Below are 27,309 nucleotides of genomic sequence, written 5' to 3'. Positions count from 1 at the left end.
GCGGAGATGAGCATTCAACGCGAGGAATGTGCTGCAGGGTGAAACAAGAGATGCGCGACGAATTGCACGCCCTTGGACACGTGCTGCGAGCGGGAAGGTGAATGTCGAGCGAACAGGCTGCGTTGGAGGAGGGAAGTCGCGATCACTTTTGGTTGGCCCGAGCTCACTCCCGACGGGATGAGCTCATCATCAGGGCCATATCCTCGTCTCCTCAGCCCGACAGCACGACAAGGAAGCGCATGCCAGCAAGCACGGCTGGCTCGACTCAAGGCGACTCGGAGGACACTTGTGTGATATGTCTCTCTCCAGTAACAGAGAGGGCCATCGCCTCTCCATGCAACCATTACACATTTGACTTTGTGTGTCTAGTGTCCTGGTTGCAGCAACGGTCGACCTGCCCGCTATGTAAGGCACCCCCTTCTCATACAATACATTCTTACTGACGATAAACGCAGGCAAAGCACAAGTTGCAGCTGTACAGTACGACTGGCGCTCTCCCACCGACTACAAAAGCTACACTGTTCAACGTACCCACCCACCTGCAAATGCCTCTCATAGCCGCACCGATCGACCTGGCTCTCTTTTTGCACCTTACGGACTGCCGAGCAGACCACGCGGCCCACGTCGCCCATATTCGCCGCCGATTGAAGATGTTGCGTTGCGCAGACGCAGGGACGTGTACCGAAGGAAACTGTATTCGATGCATGTCGGCAGTAATCGCTTTTCAGGATACAGTGACATTTCTCCCCGTTTGATCGCAAACTCGCCTGAACTGCAGTCGAAAGCACGTGCTTGGATTCGGCGCGAACTCCGCGTTTTTACCTACCTGCACACCGAGTCTGAGGCTTCATCCTCCGATGCAGTTACAACAAGTAGCAACGCTGAATTCTTGCTGTCGTACATTGTCTCTATCCTGAAAATGGTAGATCTGAGGGCAAGTAGCGGACACGCGGAGAATCTTTTGGCGGAATATCTTGGCAGAGAGAACAGCAAGCTTTTCCTTCATGAGCTGAACAACTGGCTAAGAAGCCCATTTACCAAGGTTGAGGTATGGGACCGAGAAGTTCAGTATCAAGAAGATTTGGAACAAGATTAGAGCCCTTTGCCATATGTAGTAGGGGCTTAGTCACCCCCTGCAGCATAGACACGCATGAGACATATTACTCGGAAGCCAGCCTTATTCAGCACTCGCTATATCGCCAACTGAACCGCCACACGGAGTCACTCTGCAGATGCATGTGACTATTTCAGGGTGTTCGCACTGCAGTTCGCAGGTTCGCATGATGCCGTTCGAGACGTTGCATCTTGTGGCTAGGCCAACTAAGGCTTAGCACACCAGCACGTTAATGTTTCGTGTCAGTTTCGCGTACCGCACAATTGTCCACTCTGCATCTCCACCACATCTCACATGCCATGCGTAACAAAGCATGGCTTCTTCATACCAAATCCCGATGATAGGACTTCTAATGGTTCAGCCGACAGCATATCCGCGTTATGGCTTTAAGAGTTTGATCCGGAACGCAATAACTTGTGCTTTCGACAGACTATGGACACAGACATTGTTTCGACTTCTTCGCCTACTTTGCTTGGTTGGGTCTTGATGTTTCGATAATGCAGCAACGCTGCTGCACCCTGGATTAACCTTCCTTAGCATCGCCCCGCCACAGCGGATGCACGATGTGCTTCATATGTGGGTAGGTAGACACAGCTGCAATACTCTACCTTCTTTCCTTCTCTTGTCAGTTCGCTGCGGAAGGATTCTTCTTCACGCTTTCATTTCTTGTTTCTAGTTTGAGTACACTATTGGCGCTGGATCGCTCTTTTTTAATAATTAATTCTATTCACGGCAAAACTGTGAATCCTGCTGTAAAGCCCGGAGCTTGCATACCTGCGCCTCACGACCACCCCTTGAGAATCAAAATGCGTTCGTCCGTCGTACTATTCGGCGCTTTTTGCGGCCTCTCAACAGCAAATCCGCACCCATGGATGTACGGTGTTCCTGACTATCCTGACCTTGATATGAACGAGGTCATGACGCAAGCAGATGTAGACCTGATGATGGCAGCAGCAGTTGAGAACAGTACTACCGCCTCGGGCTCAGAAGGTGCTCTGAACTCGTCGACCCCCTCATCGGCTTCTCCTGGACAAGAACCTTGTGCGGTTGTCAGTATGGCCATAGCAGCTCTACCCTCTGGAGCCCGACCTGTCGTTCCTGCAGAGTTGGGAGTAAAATGTCTGCAGTCTGTGCCTCTTGACAAGGAAGGAAATGTCAAGTTGATCGACGATCTCAAGGTCATGGTCAAATGGCAATCGAATGTTGCTTACCTCAAAAACCCACCGAAAGAATACACCGAAGAGCCCGTCGACATCATAGGCGAGCTGGACACGATGCAAAAACAAGTCGCTGCCGGTAACTTCAAGACCGAGTACGACTTCCAGCTGAAGATGCTGAACCTCTTTACCAAAGCTTACGACAACCACTTTGCTTATCAACCCGATATTCTTGCTTCGGCAATGCAATTCCAAAGACCCACCGGATCGGAATTGGTCTCTATTTCTTCGGATGGCATGGCACTTCCAGAGATATATACGTACAGAGATGTTGTGAAAGCCAATAACGATTCTTCCTTCAAGCCGTCGCCCGTCAAGATGATTAACGGCATGAGCGCTCAGAGCTATCTGGCGAACGTGTCTGCTGATTCTGATTTCCACGATGCAGACACACGATGGAATGCGCTTTTCCCTTCTCAGGCTCTTCTTGCATCCGGTACTACCTTTCTTGGAAGTTTCAGAACTGGGCAATATCAGGGTCCGAATACAACCATGGAGTTTGCCAATGGAACTACCTGGTCGAGTATGAACGTCGCTGTCGTTTTTGGAAATTTCACTGGTGTTGATAGCGGTAAGGCCTTTTTTCAAAGGTTCTGTACAGGGCCGAAGCCTGTTTCTGCTGCTCCTGCTCCCTCACCTACTAGCAACTCTACAAGGACTGTGACTCCCACAGCTACGCCGAGTCCCTCGCATATTGGTTATCCAAAGGCTGAGCTGATCAACTCAAATCTCGCGGTTGGAGGCTACTATCTCAATGGCGCAGGATACGAGGTAAGTTGGACGCATCACATCTCTTATCTGTCTGACCGCTTTAGGATGTTGCCGTTCTGAGTATCCCGTCCTACGAATCTCCTAATGTTCAGAGCTTCCAAAACACGATGCGAGACTTCATAAGGATGTCGCAAAAAGCGGGTAAAACGAAGATGGTCTTTGATTTACGAGGCAATGGTGGAGGCAATGCGATTCTCGGCTACGATACTTTCAAGCAAGTATACCCACAGGCAGCCGCAGAGCCCTTTGGCGGCACACGCTTCCGCGCAAACGATGCTCTAAACGCTGCTGGTAAAATCACCGAAAGCTTTCTCGCCAACAAGACGTACGCACAATCTAACCAAACCGCTTTTGTGGAAGCGTTTGGTCGCGGTGCTACACAAGACGATGTCTTTGGATTCACAGCCGGATTCAACTACCAGCACATTCTCGATGTCAATAATAAAGCTGCAACTGGATGGAACCAACTCTTTGGTCCACAGCAAGCAAACAACGATTCTTTTACCACAACCCTTCGGTACAACTTCTCGGACAGTATTAGTACAACATATAATGGCTTCTCTGTAATCGGCTACAACGACAACGCCAATGAAACCAGCACACCACAACCTTTCCAAGCACAAGATATGGTCATGCTACACGACGGCATGTGTTCTTCAACATGCGCCATTGTCTCCGAACTACTCAAGAACCAAGGCGCAGTCCGTACAATCGCCATTGGCGGACGCCCTCAAACTGGTCCGATGCAAGGTGTAGGCGGCACCAAGGGCGCTCAGGTCTTCTCCTGGGACGATATTCAAATCCGCATGCAAGCCGTCTACTTCCTCGGCTCACCCGATGAACAAAAAGCCTGGATGAACATGGATCTTGGTAGGACTGCTTTCGCCACACAACTCTTCAAGCGATCTGCGTACCAAGGCGGACGTATCGCCGGCGGCGTCAATCTCAAAGACAATCTGAGACAGAACGATGCTAGTGCCACTCCCCTGGAGTTCATGTACGAAGCTGCGGATTGCAGAATGTGGTTCACCGGTAAGATGATTACCGATGTTACCGAGGTGTGGAAGGGCGTTGCTGATCGCATGTTCCGTGGAAACGGCACGATGGGTTGTGTTCAGGGCAGTACAATGGATCCCTCTAGTGTTAGTGGTGGAGGCCAGTTAAGGGGTGGGGATGGAAAGGTGACGATGAAGAGCGAGAGCACAATTGCTGTTGCGGGACAAAGTGCGAGTGGAAACGGCAGTGCGCCGCAACAGTTTACTGGTGGTGCGTTCAAGACAACGGTGGGCAGTCTAGGTTGGGGCGTTGTGGCTGGCGCCATAGGCCTGTTCATGGCCTTGTAAGTGCAAGTAGCAGCTCATCCTTATATGATCTAGGGCTTTCGCTCTTCACAATCTCGTCTTCGATGTTGGAATGTTTGTTGAGAATATATACGTTTTGAAAATCAATGCACCTAAGTATGTACATAAAGAACTGGACTTTCAAAGAGGTGCCAGTGCCTCACACATCGAGACTGCTGACTGTCTCTCGCCCCGAAGCTATCGTCGTTGTCGTGAACAGCTTACCGTTGGTTATGTCAATACATTCAACATTTACCAAGCGTTAGCAGACCACTGGTTCACAGTGACTAGATATAGGTATACGAAGTCAGTCTATATTTCACATGCATTTCGTACAGGGACACTTACACGTTGCAGGTCCACCGGTGAAAGCCTCAGTACCGAATTGGTAAGCTGTCAAAGCGTTAGCATATGCAACTATAGTCATCTCGAAAGGGATGCGGGGAGCAGCTTACTGATGAGGTTTTGGCTCGACGCGGGAAAGCCTTTGTTGTTCTGGAGGTAGGTGAAGAAGTCCTTGAGGTTTGCCTTGAAGTTGTTGATAGGGCTAGAAGGTACGAAGCTGTAGACTTTCATGGAACCGTTAGGGCCGTAGAAAAGTTCCCAAGTGCGACCAGCTATATTTGGGTGTACGAAGTCAGTGTATGTCTCACTTGCAGTTTGTATAGGAACACTCACCAACTGTCACCATACCCTGCGAAGTGCCAATGGGGTAGACGTCGTATCTGGCGAGCCAGACCATGAGCTCGTAGTCACCACTGCTGGTGTCGTGGTTGATGTTCGCAGAAGTGAACAAATCGTATGCAACGTTGCAGCGGATGTTGTTGGTGTCATAAACCCAGTCTAAACGTGGGTGTACGAGATCAGTATATGTTTCACCTGCAGTTCGTTTAACAACACTTACACGCCTCCGTCTCCAAGTTGCTGTACTGGCTAACAGGCTTCTTGGTGATCTGACGTCCAGAGTAGACGTAGGATTTGACGTTGTCCTTTCCGCCCGTCCACTGCCAGTACGTGTGCCATTTCGCGCCTGTGCTGGACACGCTGTCGACGTAGGTACACTGCGAACCTGAGGTCGCAGCGCTGCGACCCCAGATGTTGTTGTTGAGCTCGTAACCGTTGCTGGAGAAATATTCGTAATCCTTGCAGAGCGTGTGCTGTTGTGCGAAGGCAACGGAGGCGAGTGCGCCGAGGATGAATGAAACAGCCTTCATGGTGTGCGATTGGCGGTTGAACGTTTGCTCGATATGTTTCTTGCTGTTCTGAAATCCATCTCTTCGTGTGGAGCACCAAACCTTTTGTAGTCCCAAAATTGCAGTGCTTCAACTGCTCACAACACCGTTACTCGACTTTAAACGGTGGTGGTTACTCATAGTGGACCTTCATATAACGTGTGCTTCGTCAAGCGCGATCCGTCCCTAGATTCCGACAGATCATCCTGTCAACTCTAGTATAAACCACCTCATAGCCAGCCTTGCCACCAGAGACACCTGACATAAGTAGGACCGTTTCGGAGATCTCAATATACCTCGCCAATGAGAAGAGCATAGGCTTACCTGTTGTAGTCGCGCGCATTGGCGTTTCTCGTCTCCGCACGTACTTCAGCCTCGGAAGATTAACTCGGTCATCTTAATATTTGCCGTCGCCATTTCCCGGGAACGTGGCCTACTCAGAATCGTACTAGAGCTCGGAAGCATAACTAAGAACGTAGGCACTTCCGACTACAACTTCTTTACTTGTAACATCGGCCACGCTACTTTGGACCAAATGTGGATAGTCCAGGTGCAAGGTAAGCATGATGCAACACTATTGGCTAGTATTAGTGAGGTTCCTAGGCACAGTACGCATGGTTTCTGTCAAAATATACCTAATCGACGGAATCTTAGCCCGATATCCCTGGCGAGTCGTGTTGAAAGAGTGCTGTACGTGAAATGATAGGTGGACAACTTGTTCCTTGCTTCCATCGCCAAAAAGAGCGGCTGCAGCCGCTACTGGGATGTACGAGACCAGAAAGTGGATTTGTAGAAGACGTTCTGCTTTGGTGATTGCAGTTCCAGGGAAAAATGGAGAGTTGATAGGCGATGCCTGAGAAGGAAAAGAGAATGAGATAGTGATCACCGATGAATCCAGGTACCAAAAGATTTGTTCCGTCTATGTAGCTGTTCACCTTAGCGTTCGAATGTGCATCTTTCTGGTGTTCAAGAAACATTCGAAAGCACATTGGTGAGCAAGAACACTGTTTCTTCAAGTGTCGCTCTTTGCCAAGGCGGGCAGCCGCACCTTACTACACTTTCACTACCCTTTGCTCTACCCCTTACGTCTCTCTCCTAGACTTTCTTACAGAATCAGTTGATCGCGCTTGTACTGTCCTTTGTGCTGAATATTCGTATATGTTGTACGACTTTGTTGACAGGTCTTGATCGATGCGTATACTGCAGGGAATGGCGAATGTTTCGCATACCTAGGTAGTGTTGAGCAAGGCGTCAATAAGACACCAGAGCGATCGGATCAGAGAGAGTATGATTCTGGCACCAACTAAATAGGCAACCAGTTGGTGAAGCTGGGGTGTTCGAGATCTTGGTTAGGGACGTTTCTGTTCCGAATCCTTGGCAACGAAGTACCTATGCACCATGCCAAGGTGGCTAGTTACCTATTGGATTGTATCTAATTACCTTTCGTGACCGCATGTTGGCTCTGTAGGATTGACACATGCACAGAACACGAGCAGTGATCGGAAACATCGCTGCGCCCTAGTTCGTCAATAATGCCCCTGACTCTGCTTCTTGTCCTCGTTTAGCACGTATTGTGGGCCACATGGAAAGTGACTGTATGGGACGAGCGTGGGCACACCTGATCAACAGTTGAAAACCATGGTCTCGATCTGAGGCTTGCATGATGTAGTTGTCATGAAACGCACATAACCTTGTATCCCAAATATTTGTGTTCTGGGCAGGCTGATCGTCCCGTCCTCAAGATTGATTTTGTGAACGCCAAGCCACGGAGCCGCGGACTGGGAAAGTGTCCATGGGCCCGTGCAGCGACGAAGGATCAGCACAATCCCTTCCACGGATCATAACAACTCTAATAAGGCATCATCATCATAGTCACAGCAGCGGAACTATGCGAAGACTACTATCTCCTTACACGTCGTACCTAGCAAGTTTGTTTTGGTAGTTGTGCTCACATGAACATCGGACACCGCGCGACAATGCGCGTCTCCTCGCTCATTTCCACTTCCGCAGGTGTCTGCGGCATGACGGAACATCTTGACGCCGCTGTTCAGTGCTGTCCTGGGCGGTAATACATGGCGTTTTCAGCCACTGAACCGAAATGAGGGTCTCCGAAAATACCTCTCGCTTCTACCACGATTTTGTAAAGCTGTAAAATAGGGCTTTGACCATCATCACCTACTCATGATGGTCAGACAGAATACCGCCGCACAACGACCATTGTCACTTTAAAAAGAGTAGGGGAGAAGAAAATACCGAGGCTCTCGGGGTTGGCTGGCTCCAAAAGGGTTCATCGCCAGATCAACTCAAGGGATGTCCTCGCTCATGTTTCAGGTTCCTTGAATCAAGAACCCAAGATGCTGCACCTAGAACAGATCGTCACAGGGTATGCACATAGTCTCAACACCGCCACTTGAATCCTGCGTCCTACAAACGGTAAGGCTCTGGCTTCAACTGTCGTGCCGTCCTTCTTCCCAACGGCCCCTGTGCTTCTAACGGCGGATCTAGCCTCTTCCCATCACTAGTGTCGTGTAGGATACGATGAAGTCTGATGTCTGTCTGCACGGCTAACCGCCAACACGTTCTTGGTGGCTGTTTTAGTCCGGGCACTGAACTGACATGTAATCACCAAGCGAGATGGCGATGTTTGGGACCCGTGATTCCGTATACGGAAGGATTCTGCGTGTATAAAACCCATGGTGCCCACGTTGGTTGGAAAGACACGCTTGACGCTCAACACACTCGTTCTATACACGTTCTTTTTCAGTCTTTGACTTCTTCGATCTTTACTTCGTCGCTCTCTTCAGACAGTCACCTTTTACAAGAACAACTACTCAATCAACCAATCAACTCTTCAATTCCACATTCAAAATGAAGGCCTCCATCTTCGCTCTCGCTCTCGCTGGCGCTGCCAGTGCTCACACCACTGTCTACTCCATCTCGGTCAACGGAAAGTCTCAAGGTCTCGGAAATGTTCAGGGCGGCTACATTGACTCTCCTCCCAACAACAACCCAGTTACCGACGTTACCTCCAAGGCTATGGAGTGCAACGTAGCCAACATCAAGGCTTCCAAGTCGGTTGCCGTCAACGGTGGTGACAAGATTGCTGTAAGTACTCCAACGGTCCGCATTGTATAGAACTTGAACTGACGAATACTCTTAGGTCGAGTGGCACCACAACAACGCTGACGCTAGCGACGACATCATCGACCCATCTCACAAGGGACCTATCACCGTCTACATGTCTAAGGCTGGCTCTTCTATGTCATGGACGAAGATCGCTGAGGATGGCTACGATGGCAAATCTTGGGCCGTCGAGAAGCTCATCAAGGGTTCATACACTGGCAAGCCAGGACAGCACGAGTTCACTCTGCCCAATGTTGCACCTGGCGAGTACATCATCCGCCCTGAGATTATTGCCCTACATGAGGGTGACCGCATCGGTGGCGCACAATTCTACCAGGAGTGCATTCACGTAAAGGTCGGTGGCTCTGGCACCACTGCGCTGCCTGCCGGTGTTGCTATCCCCGGCTACCTCAGCGCCCAAGACCCGAGTGTTCACTTCAACCTCTACGGCTCCTACTCTAGCTACCCCATGCCAGGACCCAAGCTCTGGAACGGTGCTGGTGGTGCTGCCGCCCCAGCTAAGCCTGCGCCCGCTGCTCCCACCACCACCAAGGTCGCTGCTCCTGCCCCTACCAAGGTTGCCGCCCCTACTACCACCAAGGCTGCTATCCCAGCCAAGACTACCCTTGCCACCATCGCTAAACCTGCTCCTACTGCCGGTGGTGCTGGTGCTCAGAAGTACGGCCAGTGCGGTGGCATCGGCTTCACGGGTCCTACTACTTGCGCTTCCGGCTGCAAGTGCGTCAAGCAGAACGACTGGTACTCCCAGTGCTTGTAAGCGCATGTCCATGATGATGGCGTTGCTGGGCCATAAAAAGATGCCGTTTGCATCGGGTGTTTTTCATGATTGATAAGGGGTACATTTGGCCTTTTTTGAGTAGAGCTTTGTTAGTGTTTAGTGGGCTTGTCTCCTGCAATGAGCGGCTTGAGCGTCGCCTGTCTTCAATTCTTGTGTATATACGTAATTCCCACAACGAATTGGATTCGTTGCCTTTTCGGCTTTGACGCAAACTGTTGTTTTGACTAAGTTCTTGTGGTGTCTTATCCTAACAGCATCTTGATCAACACAGAAGAAGGTAGCATGCTAATGCCATCTAGTGCCGATGTGGCGTAAGCAAACAGCCTTGAAAGCCTCGCGTAGGTTTAGAGCCGGTTCTGCCCAAGCTACTCTACAATCATTACTTCACGTCTCAAACATACACACACAACATCTTCGCATGTGCTCCGAATTCGTCAAAATGAATCAAGACCACTATACAAGCAAAGGCCCCGTAGGCTTCATTACTTGGGAACCCGTCGTATGATGATATTGCGTGGCTAAGCGCACTACGAAGCCGAAGTCGCATGGGCGGAGGGTACAAGCTTCCGCAAGAAGCTCGTTGAACAGACGAAGGGGCGCGAGGGGCGCCCACGGGGAAAAGCTAGAGAGACAAGCCAATTCTTGACCTGATCCACCAGTAATGCTGGCCTCCCCTCAAGACATTGGCACTATGGACATGACTTCAAGACCCACGTCTCGAGAGTCTTGTCCACTCGCCCACTTACAAGCTAGAGCTTGCCCAAGGAGACGCGATCGGGAGTATACGCATCCAGGGAGAAGACAAGTGTCTGCAAGAGTTATAACGGTGGAGGGCAGCCCGATGCACTTCAAACCGCGCATGTATGCGTGTGAAACAGAAGTCGAGCGTGAGCTCCATATTCTAATGCGTATGGACAAAGTCGGGCTGACTGCTCGGCTCAGAATTGCCAGACTGCAGCGTTTGGTGGTATCAGGCGTGGTTACCATCGGCATGTTGAAGACACTGATGACATCGCTCAGCATCGGGACCCACTTGCGACGTCCTGGCCTTCAGGACAGGCACGAGTTGCATAAACAGTGGGAAGAACAGCTCACAACCATGGTACGGGGGCTGCATGTCCACGATAGTGTGTGGGGCGATGTCGGCGCGATGAATGTTGTTGTTGACGAGGAGATGGAGCCGAATTCGTGGACAATGAGCAGCGCAAGACGATTGAGGGCTACGGGCAGAGCATCACGAGGCTGTTTCAGAAAGGGCTTCCAGACGCAGCGAGATGGAGCCAGTCGTGATGAGGGTTTATGGAGCGTAGACGTCAGCTGTGCCACGTGTATTTGGCCTGTACTCTCAACACGCATGTGTACCTGGGTCCGTGCTGTGACGCTGTCGAATGCCATGGGTGACTAAGGCGGTTATTTGCGCAATTGGACCCTGAATCTCATCATTTGCGCGCCGACACTCGGACAACCGTCTGGGCCTCTGTGCGGAGATGACAAGTCATAAACCACAACAAACCATGCCTCACTCTGCGCTGCCTCCTTGATATTCCTCGCCCACCACCTCATGAGAGCCCACAAACCACCATCATGATCGCTCCTTCCTGCGCCTGGACTCGTGTTGGCTTGAGGCGCATGCCCAACGCCCCTTACTCCCGGAACACAAACTCGGGAACCGGCTTCGAACGCGCACGCACTCAGGTCCATCCTTCCAATGTCACTCGCAGATGCCATTTCGAGAAGTCGCACGCGGGTGGCAGGCCGACGGAAACGGCGCGGTCCATTCCCGGGCCAAGCTGGCTTTGGCTCGACCCCATCATCGAACCCTTCCGCGCATATGGTCGCGTGCAACAGAGGAGGCCCTACAGGACACAGCTCATATCCTCGCTCGTCATCTATTTCATCGGCGACCTAGTGGCCCAGAGCATTGCGCCTGACGAGTCCAACCAAGTGCTGGAAGTGGTCGACGATGCAGCGGAAAAGGGCTGGGTCCAAGAATGGAGCGACAACCGTGACTGGGCCCGTACAGGACGCGCTCTCGCAATTGGAGGACTGAGCTCTATCCCATCGTACAAGTGGTTCCTGTGGTTATCCAACAGCTTCAACTACAGCTCCAAGACACTCTCTCTGTCAATCAAGGTGCGTTCCCTTCCCCCCTGATAGCCAACGCTTGCTCATCATTCAACAGGTCTTCATCAACCAAGCCTTCTTCACCCCCTTGTTCAACTCGTACTTCTTTGGCATGCAATCGCTTCTTTCCGGCGCAACCCTGCCCGAGATCCTGGAACGCATCAAGAATACGGTGCCGACAAGCTGGTACAACAGCTGCAAACTCTGGCCTGCCGTCACAGCCTTCAGCTTCACCTACATACCTATAGAATACCGTAGCATATTTGGCGGCGTTATCGCTATTGGGTGGCAGACGTATCTCAGTCTGCTAAACACAAGGGCTGCAGCTAAAGAGGAGATGGAGCATGCAGCGATGCACGACGCGCCAGCAAGCGTGCGAACAACACAAAGGCTTGAGCATGGTCTGCTCGAGCAAAAATGCGCTGCGTAGGCTACATCCGCTGCAAACCGACCTTGGAACACTCTGGACTCGTTCAACAAGGCCCACAACGCGACTAGCGTTTCAACATTCACCTGCTGCATCTGTAGCCACTTTTATTTCTTATGTCTGATTCAAGACGGGTATATTGCATTAGAGACGGAGTTACGGATTCCATTCGATACCAAGGGCGCTGCGTAAACGACGCGCGAACACATCAGTCATCACATTAGCATCTTATCTACACCTCAATACATCTCGTTTGTTTTCGCTAGGCTTCGTCGACCCTAGCCCACGGCCCACTCAACAACAGGAAGTACGCCGGTTCTCGGCCCGAGGCTTTGGCAAGAACCCACGCGGCTCCCACTCTGTCCCCCCTTCTGATATCCAGCCGGACGTCATTCAGACAAAAGAAGGCCCCTCGGAGTGGCAGGATCTGCTACAGCTGCGGTTGCTGTTTGAATCAGGAGTTAAAACCGTGGTAAGCGTCGTGTGATGTCATCATGTCGACCATAGTAAATATGAACTTCAAAACAAGTAATAGAAATTTCACGCCACGCTTTGTATCGAAATTGAATCGTCCAAATTGTTGACAAACTGTTGTTGTTTCTCCGTCCTTGTTCCTAAGATACCCCATTTACACCATGTCTTCTTCAGCAGGCCAACGCATAGACGAAGAATCATATACATCATGGCGGCAACGCTCCGAACTCGAGAAGATGACCGATTTACCCCAGGCTCTGGACGACGAACTCGCACGTCTTGATAATCAATTTTGGATCCCTAGAACCAAACTCGAGGAGATTGTTAGCCGCTTCTGTGAAGAACTGGAAGAAGGCCTCGCTAAAGACAAGCAAAACATCCCCATGAACATTACTTGGGTGCACAATCTACCAACAGGGAAAGAGAGGGGCACAATAATGACACTGGATCTCGGTGGCACAAATTTGAGAGTTTGCAAAGTAGATTTGTATGGAGATGAAGGCCGAAAACAAGGAGACGGCAAATACGGCATGGAGCAAGAACAATACAAGTTACCGGAAGAGCTGAAAAAGGGAGAATCCGATGCTCTCTGGAATTTCATTGCGGAAAAAGTGGAGGCTTTCTTCAAGGATCATAAATTGGACCAGCAGTATAGCACGCAGAAGCCTATGCCACTAGGATTTACTTTCAGTTATCCAGCAACGCAAGATCGTATCGACCACGCAGTCCTGCAGACGTGGACAAAAGGGTTTGATATAAAGGGTGTAGAAGGCCAGGATGCTGCGAAGCAGCTTCGAGAAAAGCTGCAAGAGAGAAAGCTGCCAGTCGACTTAATCTGCGTCATTAACGACACTGTCGGTGCGATGATCGCGTCTGCCTACAACGACCCAGAGACCATAATAGGCGGCATCTTTGGTACAGGATGTAATGCAGCGTAAGAACTGTCCCTGCACGGAATACATATGAGATATACACTGACTTCGTACACGCCGCTGTTAGGTTTATGGCTAGCCTATCCAGCATCGCAAAACTAGATCCAAACGACGAAAGAATCACAGACGCATCATCGCATAATGGAGCGGTCAAGGGCGAAGAGAAAATGGCCATCAACTGCGAATACGGCGCTTTTGACAACTCGCACCGTGTCCTCCCTCGCACGAAATACGACGAGAAGATCGATGCAGAAAGCCCTCGGCCTGGCGAGCAAACTTTTGAGAAACTCTCCGCTGGTTTGTATCTAGGTGAGATATTCCGCCTCATATTAGTCGAACTCCTAGATCGCGGCCTTGTCTTCAACCAGGATTCAAATCAAGATACGAGAAAGCTGCGTGAGCCATACATCATAGACACGGGGTTCCTTTCTCAGATCGAGGACGACGAGTCGCACAAGTTCACCAAAACACGCGAACTCTTCCAGTCTACACTCTCCCTCCAGCCATCAGACGTTGAGATTGAAATCTCACGTCGACTGGCTGAGATGATCGCGGTGCGCGGTGCCAGATTATGCGCTTGTGGTGTTGCTGCCATCTGCACCAAAGAAGCTATCAAGAAGGGCCATGTGGCTGCAGACGGCAGTGTAGCAAATAAACATCCAAAGTTCAAGAGAAGATGGACTAAAGCTTTGGGTGAGGTGCTGGGGTGGAAGGAGGAGGAATGTGGGGAGGGCGAAGGCCCGATCACCATTACTAGTGCCGAGGATGGGAGTGGGCTTGGTTGTGCGATCATTGGTGCTATGGAGTTGGAGAGAAGGACGAAGAAGGAAGCTCATTGAGAGATGTGTTATGAGTACGGCAGATGGGAGGTTTAGAATTCGACATTGTGGCTGTGCAGTACATTTTACTCTAAGCTTGAGAAGACAGTCTTTAGCAGAAGGGACGTGCTATAGATTGTATTACCTCGGGCAAATAAACAAAGTATGACTTGAGTGTTGAACGAGCCGAGGGTAATCGTAATGCGCACATCTGCTTGTGTAGCTACGTATGTTGATCTACAACAAGACGTAGACGTAGTTGTCGTCTAAACTCTCAAAAGCCGTTTTTATCACATAATACGGGTATCGTGCGTCACCAAACCTGCACTGCAGATCCAGATGGTCATCAAAATTCGCTATGTTCTGTTTTTCCTGATCTCCTTGTGGTACGATGATTTGACTTCTGATGTTTGGACGAGGCATCATCCGCTTGTGATGGCCGTATGATTCCAGAGCAGAGACCTCACTCAGCTGAGCGCTATACACGATGTCCTTAGATCTTAGCTCGTGGCTATGCTCAGGGAGCAGAGCTACCGATACCCAGTCCCGTTCGGCGAGATGGACAGATCTTGGTACAAAAGACGGAGAGATCAGCACGTGTCTCCTGTATCTCCGGTGTTTCTATAACAACTCTCAGTTCTCAGATTTCTTTTGATGCTGTTCTCCGCGATCGTTCGCATGGCGCGCTAATATGTCCAGATCTAGATGCCCTGAGATCTGTCATGGACCCTGTACGCAATGCCAAACCACGCTAGTCGGCGATCTCGCTCACATCCGCCCACGGTTCACCCACATTCCGACACACAACTCACCCACGGAAAGCTGAACGGCACGTCGCGCCCCCGCAGCCAACCAGCGATCTGCTTCACCAGCAACACACCGTCATAAACTAGTGTTGCGAAAAGACGTGGGACCTGGTCACGATGTGCGGTGTGCTGTTGGTTGTACCGCTGGCAAAGTGGTGGTGGTGGACCCACAGGTACGGTGGCATGAGGTGTAGAGGTGATGTATGATGACAGGACGTAGGGGTAGGTTCTTTTTTCATCTTTTTTGGAATATCCGGGGCTGTAAGTGTCGAGGCATGTAATGCACCGGTTGAGAGGTGGTGCACGTGCAAGCGTACCGGTGCGGTGAGTCTTGTTGTCGGCGAACTTGCGCAGATGCGTTGCTGCAGAAAAGGCGGTATATAACCTGAAACCGACTTCAGCGGTCAAGAGCACAACGAATTGTTATCCCAGGCTACCGCGGCTACCACCAAAGCGACGATCTTTAAGCATACACCGGTGTACTCCAGCACACCCTTTGCACCCCGGGCCCAATAGCCGAGCACCATCAAATCACAAACACATGTCTAGAGGAGGCTTTCAGGTCCACACCGCAACTCCAATCCGCAATCGGGAAAAAATCGGAGTCACATCCGCAGCCTGGGCACGCGACCACACCCACGCCAGCACAAGTCAAATGTTCGTGCCAACACCATATGACTGCACCACGCCCCCATGGCTGTCGCAAACCAGCCCTTTTCCGAATTTCCCCGTGCAGCAAACATCGACCAACACTTTGCCGGCTTCGCATTTCGCGCCAGACCCACGTCTCCCACGACCAGCGCCTCGTGAACAGGGCCTGCAAGATGACTTGTTCTATGCATTCACACGAGACGCCTACTTATCAAGTGAGACAACCGCCGCGAAAGAGGTAGCACGACATTTGCAACCATATTATCCTCCAACAGAGAAGACAAATCGTACATTACCTTTACCAAGGTACACCAACCAAGGACATAACCACAACAACTTGCAATTCTTCACACCCTTCACACCCTTCACGCCCTTCACACCACTCACACCTACGATACCAAACGCCTTCAACATGGAGGTCACAAGCAGACCACTCCCATCACTACTACCTCAGTCCGCCCCCATGGCTATGGCATCGAAACCAGCAAATGCTGCTCCGTGGTCATTTCCCAACCTCAAGAAGAGGCGCCGTCGTCGAGCAAGCCAAATCTTCAACATGAATTTCAGCTTTGGCTTTGGGTCTCGACGAAAGAGTCAAGACCACTCGCCTGACATCAGTCCGCGAACATCCATATCATCGGCATCAGGCTCCCCGAGATCAGAGGTAGAGCAAAGCTCCAAGAGACAGAGAATCGATTCGAGAGTATCAGATGCAGAGGCGGTATTCTCACCCAACAAGAGCATCAAGATTTCGGGACCCGAGAACACGCCAATAGTCTTGTCGCGATGTGACAGCACGGGTGAAGTGCACCCAGGCCAACTCGTCGACTTCACCAGCAAACCCATTCCCATCGCGCCGGAGCCGATTGTGATTCCTGCTCCTGTACGCAGAAGCCCGGCAAGCGAGTTCGAGCTTCGCTTAAGCAGCGACACATATCACGATCACCTGGCCACCTCTCAACGACGGAAATCCTTCCCTGCTGGCGAATGGGCACCAAAACGGGTCCGTGATGAGGTTCAGATGCTGCATAAGCTAGAGAAGCTCGAGAAGCTCGACACCAAAGTCGAGGATCCTTTCAAGAGATTCAGGGAATCTGCAAGGAAGAGGATATGCACAGTGGAACGGAAGACCAAGGCTTCGGCAACCACTTCTTCCACCACCACGGCGCCAACACCAAGTATGGCTAATGCATCAAGTGTGCCATGCGAACTCCGCCGCACACCAAGCGATCCAAGCACTGAGGCTTTCCTTACACACGTCCGTGCAAGTCTCGAAGCGAGGAAGAGGGAGAACAAGACGGGAGAACGCTGGCGTTCATACCCCGTGTTTGCCGACGAAGTCGAGAAGGGTTTTCTCGATGACGCACCGCTATGACGGTGATATGTATAACATTTATGAGACCGCGATCGGCGGCTGGCCGTTTGGATGACTTGCATATCAGAATTGGCGTTTTGAGGGCGGATACCCGTAGTATATCCACATTTTAGCGTGCATATATACCCTGAGCTCAGTTGGTCAACTGAGCTCCTGACGAATGAATTAATACTACTATTACCACAACATGACATCACTTCCTTCTGTTCTCATTGCTTCTTCGTCTTTCCCATCTTTTTTACCTCGACAACCTAGTCTATATGGCACCCACAAGTATACTCCATGGGCGTCGCAACAATGGTTCCAAGAGTGAAGTAGTGCAGCACGGTGTCCTCATGAGGATCCGTCGTGGCGATAGATGATGTAACGGCGGTGACGACTGAGGAAAAGATAAGGCAGAGCGTTGGGCAAAAGACAGGGTAGAGGGGTGATCGTAGCATGGTCGATTAGTATAACATGTAGGAAATTGACGTGCTGACACACTGGAGATGGAAATGAGAAGAAGGAAAAGGTGCTGAACAATGTCAGACGATAGAGTTTGAATATAGAGGCAGAACATCGAGAAGCGAGTGTCTACGTCCCACGATATGCATATCCCAAAGGAAGGCTTGTGCATCCAAGCAAAGACGATGAAAAAAACCCCATCCATAGCATCGTGATACCGATCCCAAGACGCCACGCCACGTCCAACCCAAATATGAACTTTCTCACTCACCATCTCCTACCTACTCTTCCACCGCACCCCTCCAACCCACTTGACCCATCCCTCAACACTCTCCCTCTTCTCCACATCCTCCTCCACACCGCCCACCTGTATCAGCTCAACCGTATAAAAGCTCTTGGCCAACTCTTCATTTCCAGCTAACCTGTGCACAAAACTGTGACAAGCCCTGCATAACCACGCCACGCTGTTCAGCTTATCTTCTGTATGCCAACCCCTCTTCCTCACGCGCGCATGCGCTGCTTTTGGAATAAGATGGTGGTATGTCAACGGCACCCAGTCCCTGCCGCAAAGTTCACATGCCGTAGCACGCGTGCTGCTCCATATGGGTGGTGGCGCGGTGACGGCAGAGATGTACGTTGTGAGGAGAGGTGTGAGCAGGTTGTGTTGGTCGATGCTGTCGGAGGTAGGTGGAAGGAGGCCGTAGCTTTCTAGGCTGTCGATTGCGGTAGGTGGAATGCGTTGGAGGAGGGTCGTATATGTTGAGGCTGAAAGGGGGGTTGTGTAGAGGTCTTGGAGGTTGGGCGAGTCTTTGAAGATGGAGTGCGTAAGTGTGCGCAGTTCGTGAGGTAGAGATGGGAAGATTAGGGTGCTCAGATACTGGATTGTCAGTCAGTGAGGTTCTAAATGCGTAAGTATGTGCTGCTGGCATACTTCGATGAATTCCCCCAAGTCTTCGGCATCTGTTCCTTCCTCGCTTCCATCGGTATTCGCCTCTGTAGATTCCTGCTTCATGACTTCATTCTTCCCACTCTTTGAGCCTTTTTTCGCATGTCTCTTCTTCTTCGGTTTCGGTTTCTCGATTGGTGCAGCCAGAACTTTGATGATAGGTTCGCTCATGCAGTCGCGGAAGGTCTCGTAGTTGGATTGCTCCCCAGCAGGGATCGGTTCAGCCATGTTGAACAGACTCGCAATACGATGCACAAATAGGCCAAAGGCTCTGGAAGTTTATGCGCATGATGGAAAACATCAGTGGCGCCATGGCGATGTTCATATATAGTGGAGCGAGTGATGACGGAGTCGTGAACTTTCGCGTTCGCGAGGCGAGGCACTAACTGGTGGGGAGCATAAGGGCGTCGCGGGGGCTCATGGCTCCCACACGAACTCGTATTTGCCGTCGAAGCTTCGAGATGCCATGCCATTTGGAGGTCGCTTGACGATGAGATGTTGTGGTTCGCTGTAGGCGATGCGTTAGGTTGTAATCCACAGTACATCAGACATGAAGCAGCAAGAAGCAGTTTCTGGTTCGTAAACTCTGGGTCATATTCGTCTATTCTTCGAAACATGCGGTATGTCGCATGGTGGTCGCCATGTCGTCTTCTGACTGCTTTCATCAACCCATCATGAGCATTGGTTAGCTGCTCGGAGCAAGATAGCCATTCGCGGAGCATGCAGTCCGTCAGCATGGAGCCAGACGCGTTCGCACATGTGCACTGGTGATCCGGCGCCGCAGAACTGACTTGCAACATCACGAAAGCTCCATGTCTAACAACAAGTGTCAGATCTAGGCCTTCTTCTTGCCGCCCTTAGCAAGACGTTCGGCCTTGCCCTTGGCCTGCTCTCGCCGCCTGTTCTCACGCTCCATGAGCTCCTTCTTCTCCTTCTCCAGCTCAGCACGCTCTTCTGCCTCAGCCTTCTTTCGCGCAGCCTCAGCGTCCCTGCGCTCACGAACCAGCTTCAAGCGCTCCAGATCGGCTCGCGCCTGCTCAGTCTTGCCCTCAGCGTGTAGTTTGTCGTATCGATCTTTGTTGGCTTGCGCCTGGAGAGCCTCACGCTCGCGGCGGGAGAGCTGGGAGAGGTCCTGTTGCTTTCCCTTTCCCTTAGCGACGGGCTCAGCTTCTGGATCGACAGGGGCCTTTGTGGCTTGTGTACGGGCTTTTGCAGTGTGGTTTGGGTTCGCGGGCATATCATCGTCTTCGTCTTCAGAGGAGTCGGTGGGCATGTCGCCTGCCTCGGGGGTCTTCTGTGACTTCTTCGCAATCGCGGCCGCCTTGCGCTTCTTTGCGAGCTCACGGCGCTGCTCACGCGTCAACTCTTCTTGTTCGGGCTTGCCACCCTCCTCGTCGGACTCTTCCTCCGAAGATTCTTCTTCTTCGGAGGACTCCTCGTCGACTTTGTCGGGTTGCTCCTGCAATTCTGTGTTAGAAGATGATTGTATACTCAAGGTACAGTAGGTACTCACACCCCACATGCCGACGACCTCGCCATCTGCATTCAGCGGTTGTAGGTCGCGCGAGAACTTCTTGCCGCCTCCGCGCTTGACCTTGTTGAACTTGCCGCCGCGGCCACGTCCTGCTGAAGACATGTTGTGTGTTTGGGTTCTTTGTGTGCAAGTAGAGGGTATTGTGTGTCGAGACGGTTCGCAGGTGGGACCCGTATGCGCAGTCGAGAGTATTTGGGATTGTAGGGGCGACTGAGGTTGCGGTCGAGCCTGTGATTCTTCTTTTAAGATTCCGAGCGGGAGGAGTCTTTGGTGGAGAGCGGGTTAAGTGCGCTCGTGTAAGGATCGTTCACAAGGGCGAGTGATCTAGTCGTGGAAGTATGAGTCTGTCAAACCACGGCTCGTTAGCCTCCCACTCCACGTTTTCCAATACAGAGAGACTCTTTATTCACCTTTTGTATACAAGAACTCACTCTGATTCTATTATTCCAGAAGAGTCACTCCCACAGGCCAACGACAAAACCCCGCGCCCTCGCCCAAAATCCCCTGCCCCACCATCCTCGTCACACCCAACGCGCCATTCTTGATTCGCTCAGCTGACCCATGCTCTTACACTAACCCCTTCCATCCAAGCGCCCCTTAGTCATCCGAAATCTTCGCAGCCGTCAAAACCAACGCGTCGCGCGATCCTCTTCTGTTCATTAAAACTGAACACCCCATTATTCACTCTGTGTCTTCCACCTCAATGGAGATTTGGAGGGGAAAATGGAGGTTAGAATGATCATGCGTTCGCTTACCCCCTTCTCTTCTGCGCTCTGCGCTGGTGGAGCGAAGGTAAATATATTGGACGGTACATATTTTTGCCTGCATGTGATGCTGCGCTTGCGACGGAAGCGTATAGAGAGCTTAACATCGGCTTTCCGCATTCGCTGAAGCTGTAATGGAAAGCTAGCAGTGTTGCTAGTCGGCGTTCTGCGTGAAAAGTTCCCTGGTGATGGTTTCACGATGCACAACCCGGGCGAGCTATCAAGATCATGTCAGCATCATCTCCTAAACCCTTAAGGCATTCTTGCATCCACTCAGGATGTTGTCTGTGTCCTGCTAAGAGCTCTATGACGCTTCTCAGGTTTTTCAAATACTTGGAAACGCTAGCCGATGACTTCCCAGGCCGTTGCTTCAAATCCATATCTACTCTATTCCCATGGATGGATGCCTCGGATGAGACTTCTTTTGACTCGTGATCGGCTTTGCGATGGAAATAAGCAGTATCCGTCTCTTCAATCGCCATGAATACCCCAACGTACAAGGTAGAAACCCCTACTGCATATGGACTGCCGATTCACTTTTTGTCAATGATGCATTCCCCACAGTTTCAGAGTCTAGTAAAACACACAGCTTGACTCTAGCTAATCACTTGCCCTTTCGTTCCTCAACTTCGCATTCATGTGTTCATTTGGCCAGCTCCCTTCTACTACTCCGCCAACTACTATCTCCGACCTTCGATAAAATCAACAAAGATTGGGGCCCCTGACTCTGAACGCACTGCAGCTATACTCAATAGAACAGTCTATACTGGATCCATGCGATCGGCTGCGAAGGGTTCCAGGCACGGAAAACGCTCCAAGGCCCACGATCGCTTCGGCAAATTCACGGCTAACCAGACTGGATCTCAGTTTCTTCAGAGTCAGCGTCTTCCTTCGGATTGTCAAGACCGTCGCTCTGATACCGTCGCGCCCAAGATATACTAGCCAGAGCTGGAGAAAGCTCGGTGTTTGGGTCATGGGCCTACAGAGCAAGGTATATACCGGACCGAGTTCTGCGACAGCCAGGGCTTTGGACACCTAATGAAGCTGGTGCGCTCCATTAAGCCAGACTCTGGGTTCCACTGATGTTGCTGTTGACTTCTGGAGTATGTCAACAGATGCAAGGAGGCCGAGAGTTCAGGCGCAACATCACAAAGCACAAAAGCAGCAAGCTATAATCTGACCGTTTTCATTCTGCCCTACCGATGAAGGGAAAGGCAAACTATCCTATGCACTGAAGACCTAGCAGAACCGTAAAAGTTGGGTATCGCACGAGAAGATTGAAAAGAATACCCAGATCACTAACTTTTGATGCACCCTGAAAGAATTCAGGCCATCGTCGCAACTGACTCTCTTGTGTTTCGAAGCAGTCTGATTTGCATGGCATCAGATCATGCTATCCAGCGAGGCCCACCAGATCGAACCTCTTTCGTACTCTAGATGTACCACATGACATCCTTGAGGCCGCGAGCGTTCTGCATCTCCATCAGAGGAGCGATCTCGAAGTTCTGCTTGGATGAGCCAGTGGAGGACTGCTGGTATACCTTGGACTCCTTCTTGCCGGAGGAGACTGGGTTGTCGTTTAGGTGCGCTCGGGAGCGGTCGGCGGCCAAGTGGGCATAGTAGACAGCGGGGTGGAGAGAAACAGGAGTAGTAGAGCGGACATAGTGGTATGAGTGCTCGAAGATGAACTGCTGAAGCTCGGCAGACAGCCACTCACCCTCGTTGAGAATGCACTGGTAAACTTGTTAGTATTGAGGAGCAATGGTGGGTGTTGACGAGCTATTAGGAGTATGACGTACCTGGTAGTGAATTGGGCGAGCCGTGCCTTTGATGGCGACGTGGGAGCAAAGGTAGAAATCGAACTCGAAGGGATGGGTGCAGCCAGACTCTACCAAAGTACCAGGAAGAGGGTTGCCGTTCCTATCCCCCTTTCCGGTCTCAGGGAAGAAGCGAATGTGGTGTCGCTTGCCGGCGATGACAACAGTGAACTTGGGAATTTCCTTGCAACCCAGCTTCTTGAAGCATTCCTTCATATCGTGGACTTCCTCCTCGAGAACGGCTGCGTACTGTCCCTCTGATGGATGTTAGCTATGAAAAATGGTAATGGAAACGGTGGTATACCTGAGACACCGTCACGTATGAAAAGTACACGCTGAGGAGCCTTGCCCTGACCGATCTTCTGCATCCAGTTCTTGGCCATGAATCCAAAGTGCTGGTCGATGTTGGATGTGGTCACCATCTCGACACGGTTTCCATTGGTCTGGACCTCAGCCCAGTATCGAGCAAAGTGAACGTCGGCAGATACAGTGATAGCGGCGAAGGATGCAGCCTCACCTGAGCCGGCTCCAGGAGCAGGGTGAGAGACGTCAGCGCCAACAACTACATGATTTGCGATGTCAGTATTTATCTCACGGGCGGTTGGTACTGGGATATCACTTACCCATTGTCGGGATTGAAGCGGACTTCGGAGCGACCTTAGGGATGAGCTGAGACTTCGCAACGCTCGTGGCACCTCCAAGTTTAGCGTTGACCTTCATGCAGACGTTGGAAATGTACTGCGGTGAAGCTGACATGACGTGCTTGGCCTGGAGGACCTGGGAAGCTACACCAAAGCGGATGTCGCAAGACTTCTTGATACGCCGGTATACGTCGACGTTGCGGTCGTTGACGACGAAGAAGAGCAGGTTAGGCGGCATCGCATACTTGTTACCAGTCTGGATCCAAACCTTCTGGATCATCTCACCGCCGTCTGCAAGGTTACCAGGACCCATCCACGGCTTCTTGCCATGCTGAGGGTGGGAGGCAACAAGACCACCATGAGCTTCGTAAATCTGCACAAACTTCTGAAAGAAGGCCTCGATTGCCTGAGGAGGAGGGCTGCCGCGGCCTTGGACGCAGCACACACCCCATGCCTTGATTGGGCGCTCCTTGTTGTTCATGATGAACTTGCGCTAAGCAGGTCGTCAGTAAACTGTCTTACTTAAAGTAATACCTGAAGGGATTCGCGGTACTTACTCCATCGAGCCTCCATCGACCTGCGATCATGTCTGCAGGCTTGATGGTAGCCTCCTTGGATCCAGGACCGAAGTGGACAGTGGGTGAGGGCAGAATACGAGCTTGCACTTTGGCAGCTTCCGGGCTAACCTTCAGGCCATAATGGCGGAGATAGGGATCAGACTGCCAATTGAGAAGTCGAACGCCGGCTTGAACAGCAGCCCAGCGCTCCTTGGGAAGGGTTACAGCGAACTTGATCATGTTGGACGTCTGCGTGTCGCTCAGCTTGGTGGTATATCGCTGGTTTCCGTCGATCTTCAAGACGTCGATAGGCATATAGACAGGCTCCTTGCGGATCTTCTTGGTCATCCTGACCTGGTTCGATGTCAGTACATATCTTTTTTCCATCTAGTACAGAACCGTTACTAACCACAGGAACTCCAGCCATACAAGTGACACCATACTTCTTCTTGAAGTACTGGGCCACAGAGATCTTCTTGGAGCGGTCATCTGGATCGGGGAAAGTGGCTGTAGAAACATCCTTGTCGACGAATTCATCGATGGTCCTGGAGTTCGAAGTTAGTATACGTCTGCCGTGGATTTGCAAAGCAAACCTCTTACCATTGTGTAGGTTCCTTGGTATGGGTGGTAGATACTCCAACCTTCTTGAACTTACGGAGGTCCTTCTTGAGCACAGAACCTTTCCAGTCGCGAAGAGCGGTCTTGTACATGGCCGCAAACTGAGGTGGGCTGCAGTTGAAGACCTGGCCGATGGCGCGAGTGAGCTCTTGAGCACGCCAGAAGGTACCATTGGCGACGTCGACGTTGACAGACAAGGATTTGTTGAACTTATCATCCAAGACGGGACGGAGAGAGGCAAATACACCCTTGAAAGCCTCAACACCGCCGCCAAGGTCGAAGCGAACCTCTCCGCGCTGGAAGAAGGACTTCTTGATCTGGGTGTATTGTTGAGAGGGCCACTCGCGCATGACGTGATCGAGGAAGTTGATAGTGTCGATGCATTCTGCGGACCAAGAGGCTTGACCGTTGAGGAACGCGTTCAGACCAATGAAGTCAACTTGGCGTGTCCAGCGGACATGAATGGTATGCTTGTTGCCACGCGCACCTGGCTTGGTGGGACGGCCTTCTTCTTCGTCAAGATCGACAGTGATGCGAGTATCGTCACGAGGTAGGCGCTTGCCGGACCATGCCAGCTTGTTGGTGTCCCAGACCCAGAGGTTGTTGGGCTCACCAAGCTCAGACTTGACACCTCGGGAGTTCCAGATTTTCTTCAGCAGGACGCGCTTGGAGTAGTCGAGAGCATCACCGCTGTAGTTGAGCTTGGAGAAGTTAGCACTAAGTTAAGATTGAGGGAGAAGAAAACTTACATCATACTGGTGGACCACTGTATTGGGAGCTTTGATGACGTTGAAGGTATTGAGCATGATGTTGGCAGCCTTTCCGAACTGGTTGAAGTTTTTCGGGCGCTGAGGAAGAGAACCCGGAATGGTGATCTTGTGATCGTTAGCAAAAATAAGGTTGTCGTGCCTCGGGGTGTAAAAGGAAGTATCTTGGTAGAAACGACGGGGAGGAGCATTTTGGCCAACCATGATGAAGATGGGAAACGAAGGGAGTGGAAAACTATAGATGTATAAAGGGGAATTTTAAGACAAGAAAATGACTGAATCCAAATGATGTTTTGGAAAGAGAAGGATCAGGGCAAGGATAGGAGAACTCCAAGTGGTAAGGATAAAAGTCTCTTATGCTCACAGCTCAGGTTGCGCGACCGTACTGACAGTGGTAGGATGCGAGCCCGAAGCTGTTTGCATATTCGACAACGTGGAGATGAGACATATGTTTGTTTGGTGGGTATATGCATGATGCACATGCAGGCTAGGACAGAGGAGTGTTTGTACTTACGCCACGGGCCTGATACCAACCGGCCATACCAAGGAAATCGGAGATGTTCTTGAGGTCTCGGGGATCGGTGTATTCGACGGGAGCGCGAACATTGGGATCGCGGTTACCATCAAGACGGGGAATGGACTTTGGGGCGGAACGCTGAGTAGGATCGCGAGACTGAGAAGACGAGCCATTGGACGAGCCGTTGGACTGCTTCTCGGCCTGCGCACGCTTCTTTGCTGGACCGGCCATCGCAGACTGCGGACTATAGAAGTCATGTTAGCGGTGTTCGGGAACGAAGAAGCGTTTGCCAGCAGTGACGATCGCGATATGAGGCTTGTGCGATGACAGGGATACGTACCTTGATCTCAAATCGGAGCCGCGTGAGGTACTTGCGTTGAGGGCGTGAGCGTTTGAACCGGATCGTAGATCGGGTCTGAAGCAAGTCAGCAAAGTTCAAAAGTAGAAGCTGAGCACCTATGTGCTCCAAGGAAGATGGCGGGACAAAAAGAGGAGGACGACAGAGTATGGGAGAGGCTGCCATACAAGAGGTGCAGTGTCGTTGATGATGGACTGGAGTGGACGAGAAACAAAAGGTGAGGTGGGTAATGTTATGGAGAGGTTCAAAACGATGCCAAGGTGGGGTCATGAGATAACGTCAAAACAAAAAGAGCAAGAGCGATGAGATTGCTGTGGTGACCGCGCTGGTAAGAGCGGTGACTGCACGGCAGGTACCAGGAACTCAACGTGATGTAGAATCCACAACGGTACTGTAGTAGTGCAGTGCCACTGGCGAGGAACAAGGAAGAATGTTTGGTCAGAAACTTACACAAAGATGACGAGAGCGGAGGACTGCCTGCAGTGGTGTTGACTGAACTGCCTGCAGTGAGGATCTTGAGACCAGCTCTGATTGTTGAGGAAGGTATGCTCGATGCTTGTAGAGTAGAAAAGGCTTGTAGAGAATAGAAGGCTTGTTCCTTTGGGAAGATTGTCAAGATAGCAAAGGAAGAGATAGTGGTTGTCGTTGCGGTGTAAGAAAGGAAAGAGTGTTGAGGCTGTGGAGGAGCAGGCTTATATGGATAGGCACACTACGCTACACGCTAGCTCGTGAGGCTCGGGGGATACATCGGAGCTATATACAGGTGAGAGATGAGGTTTCAGTGGGTCTGGTGTTTGTAGACGAGGTGAGAATCGTGATGTTGTGGCCCTGTTGACGTGGTGCTGGGCATAAGATGACCGCCTTTTTGGGCCTGGTGAGAGACGACCCAGGAGTCATAGGATAACAGACTGTGGAGCAATATGGGCAGATGTGTGATGGACAGAAGGGATTGGGAAGCTTATGACCAGTGGTATAAAGAACATCTCGCAAGCCAGTAGAGCGAGGAGCAGATACCATATCGATCGCAACGGCATTCGAATTGGGAATCTGGAGAGACGTTCCCACAAGAAGTGTACCCCCCCAAGTTCTGCAAGAAGACTGACGACCCACGGAGAACACATACTCATTGGAGCCCTATTATCG

General features: G+C 51.2%; 10 protein-coding genes across 10 annotated transcripts; 6 read left to right on the top strand and 4 right to left on the bottom strand.

Moving 5' to 3' along the window:
• Nucleotides 1–239: 239 nt before the first annotated feature.
• Nucleotides 240–1,096, top strand: J4E82_000899 (uncharacterized protein; the record flags this gene model as incomplete). The annotated part of the gene is made up of 2 exons (XM_051727219.1): nucleotides 240–405; nucleotides 456–1,096. 2 exons carry the CDS (start codon nucleotides 240–242, stop codon nucleotides 1,094–1,096), a joined length of 807 nt encoding a protein of 268 aa, XP_051593026.1.
• Nucleotides 1,097–1,920: 824 nt separating this feature from the next.
• Nucleotides 1,921–4,445, top strand: J4E82_000898 (uncharacterized protein; the record flags this gene model as incomplete). Its single annotated transcript, XM_051727218.1, has 2 exons — nucleotides 1,921–3,102; nucleotides 3,147–4,445. The coding sequence occupies 2 exons, from the start codon at nucleotides 1,921–1,923 to the stop codon at nucleotides 4,443–4,445; spliced, it is 2,481 nt and encodes an 826-aa protein (XP_051593025.1).
• A 249-nt stretch (nucleotides 4,446–4,694) lies between these two features.
• J4E82_000897 (uncharacterized protein) lies at nucleotides 4,695–5,656 on the bottom strand (the record flags this gene model as incomplete). Its single annotated transcript, XM_051727217.1, has 5 exons — nucleotides 4,695–4,729; nucleotides 4,791–4,835; nucleotides 4,898–5,059; nucleotides 5,121–5,285; nucleotides 5,347–5,656. The coding sequence occupies 5 exons, from the start codon at nucleotides 5,654–5,656 to the stop codon at nucleotides 4,695–4,697; spliced, it is 717 nt and encodes a 238-aa protein (XP_051593024.1).
• A 2,886-nt stretch (nucleotides 5,657–8,542) lies between these two features.
• On the top strand, nucleotides 8,543–9,575 carry J4E82_000896 (uncharacterized protein; the record flags this gene model as incomplete). Its single annotated transcript, XM_051727216.1, has 2 exons — nucleotides 8,543–8,779; nucleotides 8,835–9,575. The coding sequence occupies 2 exons, from the start codon at nucleotides 8,543–8,545 to the stop codon at nucleotides 9,573–9,575; spliced, it is 978 nt and encodes a 325-aa protein (XP_051593023.1).
• A 1,605-nt stretch (nucleotides 9,576–11,180) lies between these two features.
• J4E82_000895 (uncharacterized protein) lies at nucleotides 11,181–12,150 on the top strand (the record flags this gene model as incomplete). Its single annotated transcript, XM_051727215.1, has 2 exons — nucleotides 11,181–11,729; nucleotides 11,779–12,150. 2 exons carry the CDS (start codon nucleotides 11,181–11,183, stop codon nucleotides 12,148–12,150), a joined length of 921 nt encoding a protein of 306 aa, XP_051593022.1.
• Nucleotides 12,151–12,782: 632 nt separating this feature from the next.
• On the top strand, nucleotides 12,783–14,392 carry J4E82_000894 (uncharacterized protein; the record flags this gene model as incomplete). Its single annotated transcript, XM_051727214.1, has 2 exons — nucleotides 12,783–13,555; nucleotides 13,621–14,392. The coding sequence occupies 2 exons, from the start codon at nucleotides 12,783–12,785 to the stop codon at nucleotides 14,390–14,392; spliced, it is 1,545 nt and encodes a 514-aa protein (XP_051593021.1).
• A 1,848-nt stretch (nucleotides 14,393–16,240) lies between these two features.
• On the top strand, nucleotides 16,241–17,203 carry J4E82_000893 (uncharacterized protein; the record flags this gene model as incomplete). The annotated part of the gene is made up of 1 exon (XM_051727213.1): nucleotides 16,241–17,203. The coding sequence occupies one exon, from the start codon at nucleotides 16,241–16,243 to the stop codon at nucleotides 17,201–17,203; it is 963 nt and encodes a 320-aa protein (XP_051593020.1).
• A 721-nt stretch (nucleotides 17,204–17,924) lies between these two features.
• J4E82_000892 (uncharacterized protein) lies at nucleotides 17,925–18,821 on the bottom strand (the record flags this gene model as incomplete). Its single annotated transcript, XM_051727212.1, has 2 exons — nucleotides 17,925–18,524; nucleotides 18,579–18,821. The coding sequence occupies 2 exons, from the start codon at nucleotides 18,819–18,821 to the stop codon at nucleotides 17,925–17,927; spliced, it is 843 nt and encodes a 280-aa protein (XP_051593019.1).
• A 607-nt stretch (nucleotides 18,822–19,428) lies between these two features.
• J4E82_000891 (uncharacterized protein) lies at nucleotides 19,429–20,229 on the bottom strand (the record flags this gene model as incomplete). Its single annotated transcript, XM_051727211.1, has 2 exons — nucleotides 19,429–20,052; nucleotides 20,107–20,229. The coding sequence occupies 2 exons, from the start codon at nucleotides 20,227–20,229 to the stop codon at nucleotides 19,429–19,431; spliced, it is 747 nt and encodes a 248-aa protein (XP_051593018.1).
• A 2,095-nt stretch (nucleotides 20,230–22,324) lies between these two features.
• J4E82_000890 (uncharacterized protein) lies at nucleotides 22,325–26,039 on the bottom strand (the record flags this gene model as incomplete). Its single annotated transcript, XM_051727210.1, has 9 exons — nucleotides 22,325–22,624; nucleotides 22,691–22,965; nucleotides 23,013–23,270; nucleotides 23,332–23,842; nucleotides 23,907–24,260; nucleotides 24,316–24,451; nucleotides 24,507–25,225; nucleotides 25,274–25,399; nucleotides 25,806–26,039. The coding sequence occupies 9 exons, from the start codon at nucleotides 26,037–26,039 to the stop codon at nucleotides 22,325–22,327; spliced, it is 2,913 nt and encodes a 970-aa protein (XP_051593017.1).
• Nucleotides 26,040–27,309: the final 1,270 nt, after the last annotated feature.

Source organism: Alternaria postmessia, assembly GCF_024291825.1.
Source record: "Alternaria postmessia strain BMP 2775 chromosome Unknown scaffold_3, whole genome shotgun sequence".
NCBI lineage: Eukaryota > Fungi > Ascomycota > Dothideomycetes > Pleosporales > Pleosporaceae > Alternaria > Alternaria postmessia.
Note: the sequence above shows the minus strand (reverse complement) of the source record. Positions and strands in the feature narration are given on the sequence as shown.